This window comes from Cyprinus carpio, chromosome A6 (genome assembly GCF_018340385.1).
Source record: "Cyprinus carpio isolate SPL01 chromosome A6, ASM1834038v1, whole genome shotgun sequence".
NCBI lineage: Eukaryota > Metazoa > Chordata > Actinopteri > Cypriniformes > Cyprinidae > Cyprinus > Cyprinus carpio.
The window spans coordinates 11,838,366-11,854,715 of NC_056577.1; the positions used below are offsets into that span (position 1 = coordinate 11,838,366).

Genomic DNA, 16,350 nt, shown 5'->3' on the forward strand with positions numbered 1-16,350 from the left:
TCATTAAGTTCCTGAGGGAAGCTCAGAGATTGAATCCGCTTCATCCTCAAACTGTGCTGAACTGGGACTTATCAACGATCCTCTCACTCTGAGCTGCTCCAGTCGGCCAACTTACCGCCCCTAATGCTTAAGACAGTCAAGCAATTGGGCGAGTTGCAAGTGCTCTCAGTAAGTGCTTCCTGCCTTGAGATTGGGCCTAACAACTGTAAATCAACAACTGTCATCCTCAAGCCAAGACACGCTATGTGTCCAGGTTGCTCTCCATTCTGTTCACAGCACATGTTATCACCCTTCTAGCTCTTCCTATCCCAGAGTGTGAGCAGGGTATTAATTTACTCTGCCTGTCCGGGCTCTTAGAGTGTACATAGATAGCTCTAGCCCCTTACGGCATTCATTCAGAGTCATTCAGAGCAGCTCTTTGTATGCTTCGGAGGCTGCTCTAAAGTTTTGCCTGTTATGAAGCAGAGACTATCCCATTGGATTTTAGATGCAACAGCCCTGGCTTAAGCCTCAGTGGACTTACAGTGTCCTATTGGAGTGAGAGCCCAATCCACTAGAGGAACGGTCTTCGCTGTCTACTTCACCAGGTTTTATAACTTGGACGTACCTGCCCTTCAGGTACGAATTTTGCCTGCCTAATAACCTGATCTCCCATACAAGTGGGAAAGGTCTTGTTACATAGACCCCAGCCTTGTGGCCTGGGTCTCATTATTGGCTCATGATTCTTAGGGGGGCCTCACGATGGGTGCTCCTGGGCCGGGCTCACAGAACAGCTTCGCTCTGAAGCTTCGCTCTGCACGTCGATGACTGTAGCTTTTGAGTTAATGGAAACTGGATTCAGAGTCGACTTATATAGGCAGTGAGCTCCACCTGTTTTGGTGGGGTGAAATGCCATTTGTTTGTGCGGTTTCAGGTTTCAGCATTCAAAGTAAACAGGGGTTTCCACATAAGCTTTATAAGCTATAATCATTCCCATTATATCAGAGAACCGAGGTTACGTTAGTAACCATAGCATTTATAACACAGTGTTTCTCAACCCTGCGTCTGGAGGCACACCAACAGTACATATTTTCATACTCTTCCTAATCTGATTCTCATCAGATGATCTAAAAAGAATGTGACAGAAACAAAGAAAGACAAAAAGAAACACATGAATACAACAATAACAAAACACAACATTAAAACCACATAACATAACACCAGTGGTCATATGAATGGAATACTCACATAAAATGAAGATTACTCATAATTGTTTTTATTCTGCATGGTGTGGGTCACCCCTCTTATGACATGACCAATGGTGTTTCAATATACGTTGAAGGGACTCCTCATGCTCATTGGTTACCAGCTCTGATGATATTCTAGTACCATAGTGTTATTTGGTGATGCAAAGAGGAAAATTATTCTTGCATTTTTTATTATATTAAAAAGAGGGGAAAATAGAGAACAAATTATTATTGTAAATTACCAGTTGAGACGAGGGCAGAATAAATACCTGTATGGTCAAAAAATCAGAAGAGGTCAACAAAAAGTCTTGATGACAAAAAAAAAAGAAAGAAAAAGCGAAAGGAAAAAGAAGAGATGGAGGAAATCCTGAAAATTTATGCCCAAGTTGATTCTTTTTCTTTTCTTTTTCTTTCTTTTCTTTTTTTTTTTTTGTTGGACATGTAAAGGAATTATATATTGTATAGATTTTTTGTATATTTAGTATCAAGTGTAATTTACATAAAACTCAGAGACAATCAAGCTGAACCACTCAAAAGGTATTTGTATTTCAAATACATGAAGAACAGCAATGCTTACGCTAGCTAAATAACTACTGCATGTCCCTTTAAGTTTAAGTGCATTAAGTTTACCATATTAATTATTACTGAACATATTAAAGTAATAAAAAAAATATAATGACAAAAACAATTATCTTATTGATTCATATATTTATGCATTTATTCATTTTTCATTTTAATTTTTGCATATTTGGTCCTTCATACATTTTTAATACATACATACATAAAATACATACATTGTTTTCTCTAAGCACTACACACATATTTCTCCAATCTAAAGTTTACCTGGAATAGCAGCAGTAAACTGTGAATATTCAGGGCAAGGAAAGAAACAATGGCAGACTGTCAAGAAAGAGTGAAAAATGAGGTAAGACTGAAAATAGGTAGAGTGGGTAGAGAAAACACTGTAGGAGAAAGAATAAAATGTAGCAAGTTAAAAAGAGGGTGAAAGTAGAAAGAGGAGAGGGTGGGAAAAGAACATGAGTGATAACCATTGAAAGATTTGAGGAAAAGAGCATGATGGAGTGGTATAACAGGGGAGCAGAGAAGAAGGGGACAGTAAGAAGGAAGAGAGGGGATGTCCAATTCTGTTCCTAGATGGCCACCTTTCAGCTGAGTTTAGCCCTAACACACTTGAAACAGATAATCAAGGTCTTCAGGATCACTAGAAACTTCCAGTCAGGAGTGTTTGAGCTAAACTCTGCAGGAAAGTGGCCCTCTGGATGGGGGTGTCAAATTCAGTTTTGTGGAGGGCGACTGTCCTGCAGAGTTTAGCTCTAGCCCTAATTAAACACACCTGAACCAGCTAATCAATGTCTTTAGGGTAAAGGGTGTGTCTCAATCAGCTCAGTAATCCCTCACTGCAGAACACAAGATCCAGGGGGCGTGGTTGGATCCACATCTAGGGGGTGGAGATGGGTAGGTTAAGGGGTGGAGATGGGGAGGTTTAGGGGTGGAGATGGGTGGGTTTAGAAATCAGGGGGTGGAGACGGGTAGGTTTAGGTATATGTAAGGTGGGAGGAGTTGGATCTGGATCCAACCACGCTCCCTGGATCTTGTGTTCTGCAGTGAGGACCATCTCAATCAGCTCCCTATCTCCCAAGCTCGTGAATCAGTATACAGTATATCATGTACACGAATTCGATCACTGGTAAGTTCCCTGGCTCAATGCACATTGGGACAGTGATTACTCAATTTCCGGTGACATGACTACATACAACGTCAACAGACAACATTATAGAACGTCACCGTTGTAACTAATCAACAATAGGCAGGAACAACCTCTTTTTGATTACATTTTTTATTCTCTTTAAACACATTGTTCTTTTACATGTTCCTACAATATTTCAGCTGAATATTAATTATAAAAGTTAACTATATGCGATCAGTATCCATCTAGCGATGTGTGTTTATGTTGAAATATACAACAACAACAAAAAAACGTTCTGAAGCGTTCTGAAACGTTTGAAGTCTTCTATTGAGTATCATTATATTTATCTAAAAGTTGGCTAGGATTTTGCAATTGACTCCCTGATCAGTGCCCTGATTACTGAACTAGAGAGCTGATTGAGACGCACCTATAACCACTGGAAGGCAAGCCTACAACCATTAGCCAAAAAAGCATAATGCTGTGGTTTTGGCGGTTCGCAGGGAATGAGACAAGGGGCCAGCTAATTTTTTTATTTTATTATTTTTTTTTTTATGGATGTCAGTGGAGGACAGGCTTCACTACAGTGAATAAACAGCTTTTGTGAGTAAATAGCTTTTTTTTAAGTAAATCTTTCTATGGCTTCCAGATTTCAACAAATGAATACAATTTTCAGTGACTAGTATCAGCATTATGTGCGCCCAATGAAGCTGTTTTTTTTAAATGAACAGAATAAAACCTAATTCTAAATTGTAGCTTTATGTGCACTGCAGTGACAAGTAAGTGACCAGCAATTCACACTCTTTTTTCCCACTTAGAAGCACCAAAATCGCTTTTCTTGTGCAATATTTATTCACAAGACGAGCAAACAAATTCTCAAGAAACTGTGCAAAGAAATCTGTAATTGATTGTTGTAAAACTGAGAGCACCGGATACTGATGTTAATGCCATTATATGATTGGCTGAGGTGCCTCACGTGATCCAAGATAGCGGAACTTACATCCCCTTTTATGCCATGTTGTCTTAGCCATATTGACATACAGTACAAAACTGCTATTTTTATAGTAAACCTCTATCTAAGAGGAAGAGCAGGAACAGCTATGAAACAAAGGCTTTCTTGTGGTTTGGGACAGTGTCTAATTCCATCAGACACAGCAAGTGTTCAAACCACTAAAACACCCCCAATGAAAAGGGTATGGGTTTAATTCCTAGAAAATGCAAAAGCTTAGTATTGCAGAGGTCATGGGTTTGTGCTGTCTAAGATGCCAAAAACTACCATAAGTGTTAAGTTGGGTTACGTCCCCAGTAACTTTTCAGTTGTGTTTACCACCTCTTTTCTCTCTTTTATTTCATCTTTTACAATTCTATTAAACAACTGCATTAAATCAGAATCATCTAACAAATTATATGGGTCATGGCATCTTCCTTTGTTACCTGCACTACTTGCCACTGCTTTGCTGATTTTCTTTGTTTTCACATCAGCAGCGAACCATACCGGAGTTCACATGAACCGTACCCCAGACCACCCTTTTAGTGGACTCGGGTATGGTTCGCGGGTGGGCACCCGAGTTCGGAAGACAGCATTCACATCACAAAAATGAACCAAACTCTGACGTCAATCGATCCCGGGTGCACACCAAAAGTGCTACTGTGAAAGCACCCTCAGAAATAATATTTGATTATTCATATTAATTCAGAAATGTATTTGACTGCACTGAGACTACTGAATGAGAATAAAACTGGAATTCAACTGAGCTGAATAATGGCACTATTTTCTTTTGTATAGCTTCATTTGAAGTTGTTTTATAACTGATAGACTTTGCAAAACTGACACACAGTGAACTAAATTGAATCAACATTAGTCTGACTTGGCTGAATAATGGCACTATTGCCATCTAAATTTTTAGAGCTTTTTTATGGCCAAACTGAATTTATTTCATAATTTATGCACTTAACAAAATTGACACTGTTATTTTCCTGTTTATTACTATGCAGTTGCTTTGAAATTATCTGTCCACAAAAAATCAAAATAAAAAACACACAAACACACAAACACACACACACATCCACTTCACACACACACACACACACACACACACACACACACACACACACACACACACACACACAAAGGCAAAACTCACAGTTCACTGTATTGCATTAATGTAAAGTCAGATAATATGAGGATTGTTCATATAATTTTTCCCACAAATTAATTTTTAATAGTATGTTTTGACCGCAGGGGAGGAAAGCTTTATGATGCAGCCATGCTGACTTACTAGACTGTCTCATTCTGTTGTTTAATGCTGAGGATAACTCTAGTCTAAAAGCCTCAGAAGGAGGCATGCAGCTTTCTTGTTGATAAACACTCTTGCCTCAAAGAGAACAAGTTGACCCAAACCATGGCAGCAAAATGCCCCCCACAGCATAATAGAACTATGGATCCCCCAGATTTTCTTTAATTTGTCACCCATCTCTATTTTCAGTCAGGATATGATGTTTGATATTGGTTGAACACTTCAACTCTAATGACTTTTCTTGCATAGTGGATACATTAGAGTCATTTGTCAGTGGATGGTCTTCATAGCAATAGTTGACAACTCCTCTCTCATAATTCACATCTTCATCCTTCTCTCCATCCTCCAGACAGTGGCTATGCCCATGTATTGTGCTGTCTTCACTGTTACTCTGTTGTCTTATTATAGGCCTCTTGTTGTTGCTGTTTCTCACTGAATCCTCAAGAGCTTTTTGATTGCGGTAAAAATGTGAAAATTTGTTGAAAATGATGGTGATGGGTAGTGCCACAACTAATGTACCACTCAGGATGCAGCCAGATGCCGCCAGCTTTCCTGCCACTGTCACTGGCACTACATCTCCATATCCCACTGTTGTCATACTAACAGTCCCCCACCACCAGCATGCTGGGATTGTGTCCAAACCAACATCTTCTTCATATTCTGCAGTGTAAGCCATTCCGGAAAACACTGATACACCCACTGCCAGGTACAGTAATAAGATTCCAACCTCTCTGTAGCTGTGCTACACAAAGAAACAAATTTTACATGTAAAATATAAGTAGAAACACTTAAGCACTTAAGTGCTTAAACTATTGAGTTGCCTGAACTGGGTATTTTTACCGTTTTTTTAATAATTTCCATTTTTGTAATAATTGGAAGGTTTTAAAGATTTTATTGAATTTTTAAAAACAAGGTAGTCAAAAAATATGCTATTTATGGATTATTTGGTACTGGTATTATACATTAATTACATTATTTACAGTTATTACTGTTTAATATGTTAGTGGTTTTCAATCCTGATCTTGGGGACCCACAGAACTGCGAAACAACAGGCTGCTTTGTCGCAAAGTTACATCACATGCATTCTTTTACCATAAACTGGACTGTTTCGTTTCATTACATTTCTGGTACTCATGTAAAGACACAGCCAGAAACTGACTCATCCAACCACCAGAGGGAGCCCTCTTCCCAGGACTGACATCACTATATTTTTTTTTCTACAAATACTTTTTGTTTGTAAGTTTAAAAGCCATGTGTTTCCATATACCCATTGTAAAGTATTGCCAATTCACCTACTTTACGAGTATTTCTTCATTGTATTATGGTCTTGCCTTATGTTAATGTTCTGCCATACGTGCCTTTTTTCCTAGACATGTCCTGGCCAGGATTTCTATATTGCCTGAAGTATCCAGGTTTTGGCTTTATTTGCCCTGCACAGACCGATCGGTGTTATGAAACCAAAGTACCGCTCTCGCGGTGCTTTGATGTCATACACCTATCAGCAGCGCTGCTTCAAGTCGAACATACCTAAAATGTACGCGTATTTGACTGTTCTCTATAGATCCCACCTTCTTGTGCTCGATTGGTTGATTATGTAGCTACAATGCCTGCACATTTTTCAATCAGCAAGTATGAAAACAGGAAAACAAGCACAAAACCTAGATATTTTAGGCAAACCTACTCACCCTAACTTTAATAATCTCATCTGTGTCACAAAACTCTGGCAATTTGACAATGCCTAGAATTTTAAAATCAACTACGATTTTGATTCTTTTCCTATTTAGCACCCAAACTCTGGAATAACCTACTAACATTGTTCGGGAGGCAGACACACTCTGTCAGTTTAAATCTAGATTAAAGACCCATCTCTTTAACCTGGCTTACACACAACACACTAACACATTTCTAATATTCAAATCTGTTAAAGGACTTTTAGGCTGCATTAATTAGGACAACCGGAACAGGGGAATACTTCCCATAACACCTGATGTACATGCTACATTGTTAGAAGAATGGCAACTACGCTAATATTAGTCTGTTTCTTTCATATTCTGAGGTCACCGTATCCACCAGATCCAGTCTGTATCCAGATCAGATGGCCACTGCAGTCACCCGGATCCAGTACGTATCCAGCCCAGATGGTGGATCAGCACCTAGAGATGACCTCGACAGCCCTGAGTGTCAGTGGAGACCAGGACAACTAGATGAGCCCCAGAGACAGATCCCCAGTGAAGACCTTGTCTACTAGATGACCACCGTGACAAGACCACAGGAACCAGATGAGTCCTCTGCACAATGTGACTTTGCTGCAGCCTGGAACTGAACTGCTGGTTTCGTCTGACCAGAGGAGAACTAGCCCCCAGACTTTACTCCATTCTGTCACCAATGTAGTTTTGGTTCCTTGTCGCTGTTGCCTCTGGCTTGCTTAGTTGGGGACACTTAATATCCAGTGATATCGTAGACTTGATTGCACAGATACTATTTAAACTGAACTGAGCAGGATGATAAAATCACTGAATTCAATGATGAACTGCCTTTAACTGAAAATTTTGTGTTTACTATTGTCATTTTGCATTACTGACACACTATTTTCCTATTTAATGCTGTAAAGTTGCTTTAATACAATCTGTATTGTTAAAAGCGCTATATAAATAAAGGTGACTTGACTTGACATTAAAAGTAAAGCATCATTGATCTTGTGCAGATCCACCATGTTCAATTTCATTGATATTCGTGTTTGTAATTTTAAACCAAAAGGGCTTGTGGGCAATATTAACTGTTAGAGTGTGCATGGATGTGCACTTTAAAAATACACTGGAAATAGTAGGCCATCCAGGTATCACTGGATTCTCAATTCAATATATTGTATTTTGGAAGAAATTAATTATAATCTTGGATATATTTAGGGTGGATAGTGAGAATTGGGAAGCATGTTTGTTGTTTTTTTTTTTTTTAAAAAGAGTGACATACAAAATGTGGAGTGCTGTGGGTCTCCCTCCAAGTCCAGGTTTGAACACCACTGCAATATGCAGGTTGTAAATGCACACGAACAGTGACAGTTTAATCTCACCCGTAGTGTAGCACCTAGTGACCTTAACCCTGTTGAATGCCTAGCCAGCTTCAGCACCCTGAAGATTCTCATCAGCCGCAACACCTGGACCAGTTTTCCCAAGTTGTCCAGCTCTGACTCACTCCCAATGAGCAGATCAAAAAAGATAGTGATGTAAATTGGCATCACTGAGATGATATCAATCAAGTTTAGAGGTAGCAGGAAGAACTTACGATGGTTTGGCGCAAGAAGCATACGTGTTACTACCTCAAAGGTAAACCAGCAGATGCAGAACACTTCTAAAACATGCATAGTTGGGTCTTCAGTTGGATTACCATTTTCATCAAATATCTGGTACTCTGGAATGCTATTGATACACATGGTGGCAATTGATATTAACACCACACAAATGGAAAGCAAGCTGAAAAGTTTGCTAGGGATTGAATAACCTGGATTTTCTAATGTTAGCCACAGACACTTCCGAATGTTTCCAAAACGCATTTCATGGAAGTGCTCGATATCTTTGTTCAGATCAGAAATCTCATCAACAGATGTATCCACACTGCTAACATCACTCTCTTCATCCCAGCTTTTATGATGTCTCTCCAGTTTACGATCAAGGTAACGGTAACTACAACAGCTGTCCAGAAAAAAATCACTGATTCCCCAATACTCTATTTCCTGAGAGAAGGAGAAAATGCACAGCTCTTCCATAATGTGCAGCTTGCCAGTCTGGTAGAAGTGCAGGACATAAGGGAAAAGGCCAGGGTTACGGTCAAAGTAAAACTCTTTCTGTTGAACATCAAAGTCATCACAGAGCTGTAGAATATCATCTTCTGAGTCACAGGACAAGAGCTGGCCAAGACGCGTGTCCGGAAACTTCCTCAGAATGCTTGCGCATAGAGTGTGCCTCAACCCACCCACATTGATGTGTAAAAGGTTGTCCTTAGGATCCAAAATCCACCAAGTGTGTCTTTCCTTAACCATGATCTACCTATATGCTGTAATAGAAAAAAGGCAAAATTTGTTTTAGTATGGCTGGCAGACATAATGGGTTAATTTCTGTGATTCATTTTAACGTGTTAAAAATATTAATATAATTAATGCACCATAATTTTGCCCACTTCCTGTGGCATTTACTGTGTGCTGATGTTATATGCATACTATTCAGCTCCACGAAACAAACCCTGTGATGCATAATGGAATTCTCAGCTTATTCTGCAAACAATAATTCTTAACATACAATATATGTAACTCTTTATATTTTGCATTCCATCCTTTTTATAATTTATAGATTTTTTAAATTTATTTTAATTTTACAAATGTCTATAGTTTGTGGTGGATGAAGTACACAAATCATGTACTTGAGTAAAAGTACAGAAGGCTAAATGAAATACTTAATTTAATATTTTTCATTTAATTTAATTAATGATTAATGATTAATGACGGTTTGCTCAGAAAAAAAAAATGTGTACCTATGTCCAAAACACACAGCTCACATCATGCATCTTCTGTACCCTCACGAAAAAGAAGTTTATTCAAGTGTGCTATTAGTATACTTCTTTTAAACTAAAAAATAGGAAAGTATGCTTTTAGTTTACTTTTTATGTATTTCTCAGAAATGGGCTTTATGTACTCCTCAGAAATATACTTAAAATGACATTTAAGTATACTTGACTTATACTTACAAAAAGTCTAAATATATTAGAGCTATACTTGTGCTCCTAGAATCCGTGCTTTCATTATTATACTGTAGAGGGCGCTAGTACATCTTCTGCACAGAATTTCCAAAAAAACACAAGTGAAGAAGAAAAAAAGAAACAACAGATACTAACACATGTAATCTAACACAATCATCTGACATGAAACAGCATCAAAACTGTAAAGTTATGGAATAAAATGTTGACCGATGAAGAGGTCATAATTACAGTCAAACTTTGGGGTGTTGATTGACTCCATCTACGTTTTGATTATCATTCTGAATCCAGTTCATAGTCTTTTTTCAGCATTTTGTTCAAAATGTTATTTCTTTATTTTTTATTAAACTTACCCACATTAAAGTGTTTTTTAAAAAGAATGCATGAAGCTAGAACAAAATGTTTTTGTTTAAAAGCAGATACCCTGTTCTTTGTTTGGATGTTTTGTATGTTCAGATATTCATATAACAAAATATATACAAATTAAAACTTAAATAGGGACATAGTAGTATACTTAAAGTATGATGTAAAGTTCACTTAAAGAAAACTTAAGTATACTTGCAGTATAAAACTACTAAACTAGTAGTTTACTGAGACTATACTTCAAAGTGTACACAGTATTTCATAAGTAAACTATCAGTATACCTATAAGTTCACTTTTAGAATAACTGCAGTACAAACTACAAACATAGAGGTAAACTAGTTGTGTACTCAAAGTTTGCTACTGTTATACTTAAAGTATACTTAAAAGTATACTTTTATAAACTAGAAAGTGGGCCAATTTAATCCCAATGAGTATTTAAACAGTACACTTACAAGTATACTACTAGAACACTGATATTTGTATACTTGCTACATAAAGTATACTTTAAAATATACTTGAACTTTACTTAAGTACACTTAATAAAATAAACTAGCATACTACTTTTTGGTAAGGGTATCCATATGATAGCCATTTGATCAAGTAACTTCTGTATCCAACTGATTTATTTACTCTCAGCACAATATTTAAACTGAGTCTGGAACAAATAGTGCTGGTGCAAATCAAACTTTAACATGAAATTTTAAGATTTATTTTAAAAACTTTCCACAATTGCTGACTGAGCATTTAATCTTTACTGATAATGGCCTAAGAAAAAAGAGGGGCCATAATGATTACAATGACATCTCTCCAAAATGTGACAAGAAGAACTGAACACATTCAATCACAAATGTGTTTACACTAGTGTCATTTTGTCCAAATTTACAGTCTTCAGGCTCAGGATTACATCTAGTCTCTACTCTACCTGATTTCTACTTCTGCACTTATTTCAGCGACTTATTTCAGATTATTGTCCTTCCCCAGCTGTGTGGCGACAAGTGTATCATTTGCACTGAGGTGCGCTGTTGCTGTGTATTAGATATATTGTGATTGATTTGGACAATTTAAAAGAGACTCTCATCTCTGCACTCACATCTTTTTCAAGATGGAATTAATAGTTGTTTCCCTCCATGTGAGAAATTTATAAGTTTCTCATATGGGCATGAGTGATGTTTATTGTGCACGCGTCATGAACTTTTAGATGCTTTGTTCCTGGGTTGGGTTCTTTAAAAAGATCAATCCCCAACCTTCCTGATATCTAACCTCTGTGATGCCTGAGGGGCCACACAAGCAAAGGAAGTGAGGGACATGGAGAAAGGGGAGCTCAGGCCTTGTGTTTCTCATCTTACCTTGTTCTGTCACTTTTGGCTATGAGTATGAGTGACGGGTGGAGAAATGGGAAAAAGTGGTGTCTGACTTTACTGTTGGACTTTACCACCTAGAATGGGTATCTACCTTGCCTCTCTATGAAAACAAATCTTCTTCTAAACACACATTTTAGATGGACTGACGTTTCGGGAACTAGGCAGCAACATAGATCTACACATAGATACCTCATTTGACTGTACCTGACATTTCAGCGTGTCCACCATCTTGGAACAGTCAACATTCTAAGGCTGCTCATCAATCATACTAACAACAGTAAATGCCATAACATTGTGCACACAATGGTTGTTAAAACCAGGTTCTCTGATAATCAACTGTTTTATAAGAGTTTAAACCAGTATTCTTTGCCATACTATTTACCATATGCAGAATTACTTAACATTAATGATAAACTAAATCCTGTGAAAAACAGCTTAATACTAGATATAGATATTCATACATGTTACTCTCAAGTCAGCATTCCAATATTACAGACAGCTATGCACAGCGGCCCAAAGGAACAGCTGCTAATGCAGTATCTACATATAGATTTCTATGGGCAACAATAGCATATTATAAACATATACTGTATAATTGGAAACTAGTGAGCTGTTTTACTTAAAAAAAAAAAAAAAACATCATGACGCTCAGGGCAAGTAAGTGATGTCTATATATAAGAAGATGCCAACCTCTGCTGCTCTACAGTTGGAGAAAGTGTAATCACCATCTTTGATCACCAATCACATTATATCATAAAATCACTTTCTTGGTTTTAGGACTATCAATAACTATTTACGGATACCATAAAAATAAACGGTTAGTGTTGTAAATCAATCAGTAGAGTGTGGTGTAGTGCCAAGGTCATGGGTTTGATTGCCAGGGAAAGCACAAACTGATAAAGAACTGATGCGTTCCTTGAATGCAATGTAAGTTGCTGTGGATAACAGTGTCTGCCAAATGCTTAAATGTAAATTGATATGTCCTGTCCTTCAAGTACAAATATAGCTCAAGACAAAATAAATATTTAATGGCAAACACATTGAAGATTGGCGAACAGACTGTCAGTTAATAAAGAAATAAGCTGTTAACTCACAAAAGTAAACAAAAACAAAAAAACTTAAAAACTGGCAAAAGTTTTCTGTGTGATTTATGTTTAGGGGTTGGATCGGGTTAAAGGATAGAAAAATTCATTAGCTCAGTATAAAAACCATTACACCTATATTGAGAGTCCCTGCAAACCTCATGTGCAAGTTTGTGTGTGTGTGTGCACGTGCGTGTGCAGGCTTATATGATCTTATATATTATATATATAATATGATTATTATTTGTATTATTATTATTGCCTATGAGCTGTCATTAAGTTGCTATCTTAAAGCTAACCAATCATGCATTGCTGTTCGTATTTTCGAATATCGACTGACCTACATCTGCCCTTCACACTGACACAATAAATGTGTAGTAACCACTGACACACTCAATCTATTGTCAATTACTAAGTTGTGGATTCGGTCAGAACAGCTGCAATCTGATCAGTTCAACTGACAGAATGAATTAGTGTGATTTGTGAACCGAGTCTAGGTTTTTCCAAATATGCTCATCTGTTTAAACTGACATCACATCCCAGTGGGCACCTTGCTGTTGAAAAGACAACAAAAAACATGTACATTTGACATGTTCTTTCGACCATCAAAATAATGACACAAAAGCAATGCAATGAAAGAAAAGAAAAATTTTATTCAACAAACTTGAAATCAATAATACAAATGTAAATTAAAAAAGAATTGATTGTGAACAAAGATCGCAGAACAACAGATGAATAATTACAGACGTTAGTTCATTTCAAAATCTGAATTTGATTAGCTGTGCAGCGTTACTTCCTGATTGTTTTATTAAAAATGGGCCAAATTCCATGACATTCCGCATTATACAGTGAATTGTGGTTTTTACTCCACAGTTCCTTCCATGTTGTCTGAATCACAGAAATCTTAGGGCTCTAGATACAGTATACAGCTACCAAGTGAAATAGTGGTGTGCCATGGATAAACCTCACACACAAACAAGCGGTTGTGTAATCAAAGCATTTCCTACCACGCAGTACAGCCATGCATACACAAAAACTAAAAAAAATAGTCATAAGCCTAAGTGTTAAAAGTTACCCAAGATAACTAGTTTTACATTACATGACATGTACCCACCTGAGAGTGACACAACACAAGCTGGAGACAAGGTCACGGTTCGTTTTAGGATTTCCAATGCTTTTGAAGTAGACCACCACTATTAGTATAGTGCTATGTACAGGTGTGGTGATAAACAGCAGAGAACGCTTTATCATTGAATGGGCATTAGAAAGGACGTGAGTGTGGAGATGTGAAATGGACATTAAGTTTCTGACGTCAGTTTGATTTTGGATATTTGAGCTGTTTTTTAACATCAGTGTTTAATGTCAATGTCAGGTCTTTTGAACATCATTTGCCAACTGGGACAGGTTTAGGTCCGAGTTAAGAAAAAATGCTACTTAAACGTAATCAGGCTGAAAAAGAACTCATATCAATCAATCACACAAATCATTGATGCCAATGTGATGTCCATATGACATCAATTTGACATCTAAACCATGACACTTGATTTGATGTAAACTGAATGTCAAACACATTGGCCTGCATATACATTAAATCTAACTGTGATAAACTGCAGATATATATATATAAAATGTACTAGTCTACAGAAACCAAATATAGTCTACTGTATTCACAACTACTGCAGTATTAACCAGGCATTTTAGTGTTTTAATTCACCACACACACCATGGCTATTAAAACAGGACTCAGCAGGTATAGCCTACCAGTAAAAAATAGAATCCTTTGATCAGGAATTTTTTTATTTAATTTTTTTATTACAAAGTGACATTTCCATGTTGATTCTGATGGCCAATATGATGATAGTAGGTGTATATACAATAAATAAACTATAAATTGTGCATATAAAAGGGTAGCCTGTAGTAAAATTTACTGCGGTTGCTCCCATTATTTTAATAGTCTTTTAATAGTTTTGTAGTGAAGGAGCGGCGACGTAAATTTATTAATGTGAATTGGTGATCAAAGCTTTCAGTGTGTGTATTTAAAATATATTACAGTGCAACTTGGCATTAGTCAAATGACAAATCAATGCAGATAAATAAGAAATATTTCCAAAGAACTGCTTTCTTATTTAACTCAGAGACCCTCAAAAATCATGCAAATGCTGCAGGTAAATCAATTACCATCCAAATACAAGACTTAACAGGTCTCTCTCTCTCTCTCTCCTCTCTCTCACTCTCTCACACACACACACACACACACACACACACACACACACACACACACACACACAGCCTAGGCTACATTCAAAAGTAAAAAAAAAAAAATACCCACCCGATTTGGCCTAGACATTTGCAAGAACTGTATCAAACTGAAAGCGTACCAATGGCCACTCACTGCTGTTCTTTCTTAAATGCATATCGCTATGCTTTTACACACAAAAAATCGTTCAGGTTCCATTTAATCAACACATTTTGTACCTTTCTCATTATACTTTATGCGCTTCTATTTAACCTTATTTTAAATATACTTCCTTAAAAAAAATTATCTATTAGGCTCTTGTTGCGTTTTAATCAACAAGACATGTAAAGCAAATATTGTAGCTATCTCTGCTTTTAATATGTTCTCCCTTATAGGCTATATCAGCATATAGTTCTATAATTAAAAAGAAAACCTACCACACAGATGTCACTGTTTCTTCTCCACTTGTTTTCTTTTCAGGTTTGTTTACGGCGCCAGTGAAAATGTCACTAAGTATCAATCCATTGATCTATAGTAATCTAAGTTCACTGATTTTGTAAATAGTGTATTTCTCTGATATCGGTTTATCTTTTCGCTTCGCTGCAAACTGCTCCTTGGTCGACATTAGCTCGTTTTCCCTCCGCTCCTGCTGCTTCGATGTGAAATGATGCGCATTTGTCCAGTCAGGCGCGGAAAGTACACACCCTAGCAGTCAAACGCTGCAGTTCATAGGAACGTCAATTCTTGAATGAACATATTTGAATTTCCTGTGAATCTTTTTCAGTCAAGTTTAAGGGAAGAAAAAAAAAGTTTATGTTGTGGATTATTATTATTAATAATTTATTTATTTTATTAATCTGTTCAACTTGTTCAGAGGTATTCACCTGTCTGGGTGCAATCTTGCTTCTTTCATTTTCTAAGAAATGTCTATCAAGTATAAACAAACATTTCTTAGAAAATATCATTCACTATGGGTCAACCCGGTCAGATGCAAAAACAATGTGTCAAATGATTGTTAGATTGAAAAATCCAGCATTCTCGCCCATTAATTAATCAGGCTGATTGAGACTATACTGTTTTTAAACTGATTTACAGATTAATATTTTGCATTACCATCATCACAGTCAGACAGACAATCACACATTTATATTTCCTTTCAGTGGGTGCATGATCAATCCAAACTCAAATGTTTAAATAGCTATGTATGCTTATGCACTTACTTACCTCACTGAAATATGACATCATTAGAGGTGTATTAGGGGTCATGCTTACTTTTTCCCTTTTCCTATACCTCATACACTTGTTTTGCTGCTTCAGAAGTCAATAATCTACT

The 16,350-nt window shown here is 37.0% G+C and overlaps 1 protein-coding gene across 1 annotated transcript; it reads right to left on the minus strand.

Moving 5' to 3' along the window:
• Positions 1–5,011: 5,011 nt before the first annotated feature.
• Positions 5,012–15,716, minus strand: LOC109092061 (potassium voltage-gated channel subfamily S member 2-like). Its single transcript, XM_042758059.1, has 3 exons — positions 15,455–15,716; positions 8,299–9,278; positions 5,012–5,970 (listed from the first exon to the last, which is right to left on the minus strand). The coding sequence occupies exons 2-3, from the start codon at positions 9,262–9,264 to the stop codon at positions 5,398–5,400; spliced, it is 1,539 nt and encodes a 512-aa protein (XP_042613993.1). The 5' UTR covers positions 9,265–9,278; positions 15,455–15,716; the 3' UTR covers positions 5,012–5,397.
• Between the last annotated feature and the right edge of the window lie 634 nt (positions 15,717–16,350).

What these genes read in the sequence shown, in the direction of transcription:
- LOC109092061 (XM_042758059.1), bottom strand. Translation starts at nt 9,264, where the DNA reads ATGGTTAAGGAAAGACACACTTGGTGGATTTTGGATCCTAAGGACAAC. An exon ending in CACTAGGTGCTACACTACGG is followed by an intron (nt 5,971 to 8,298) that starts GTGAGATTAAAC and finishes TTCTTTGTGTAG; the next exon opens with CACAGCTACAGAGAGGTTGG.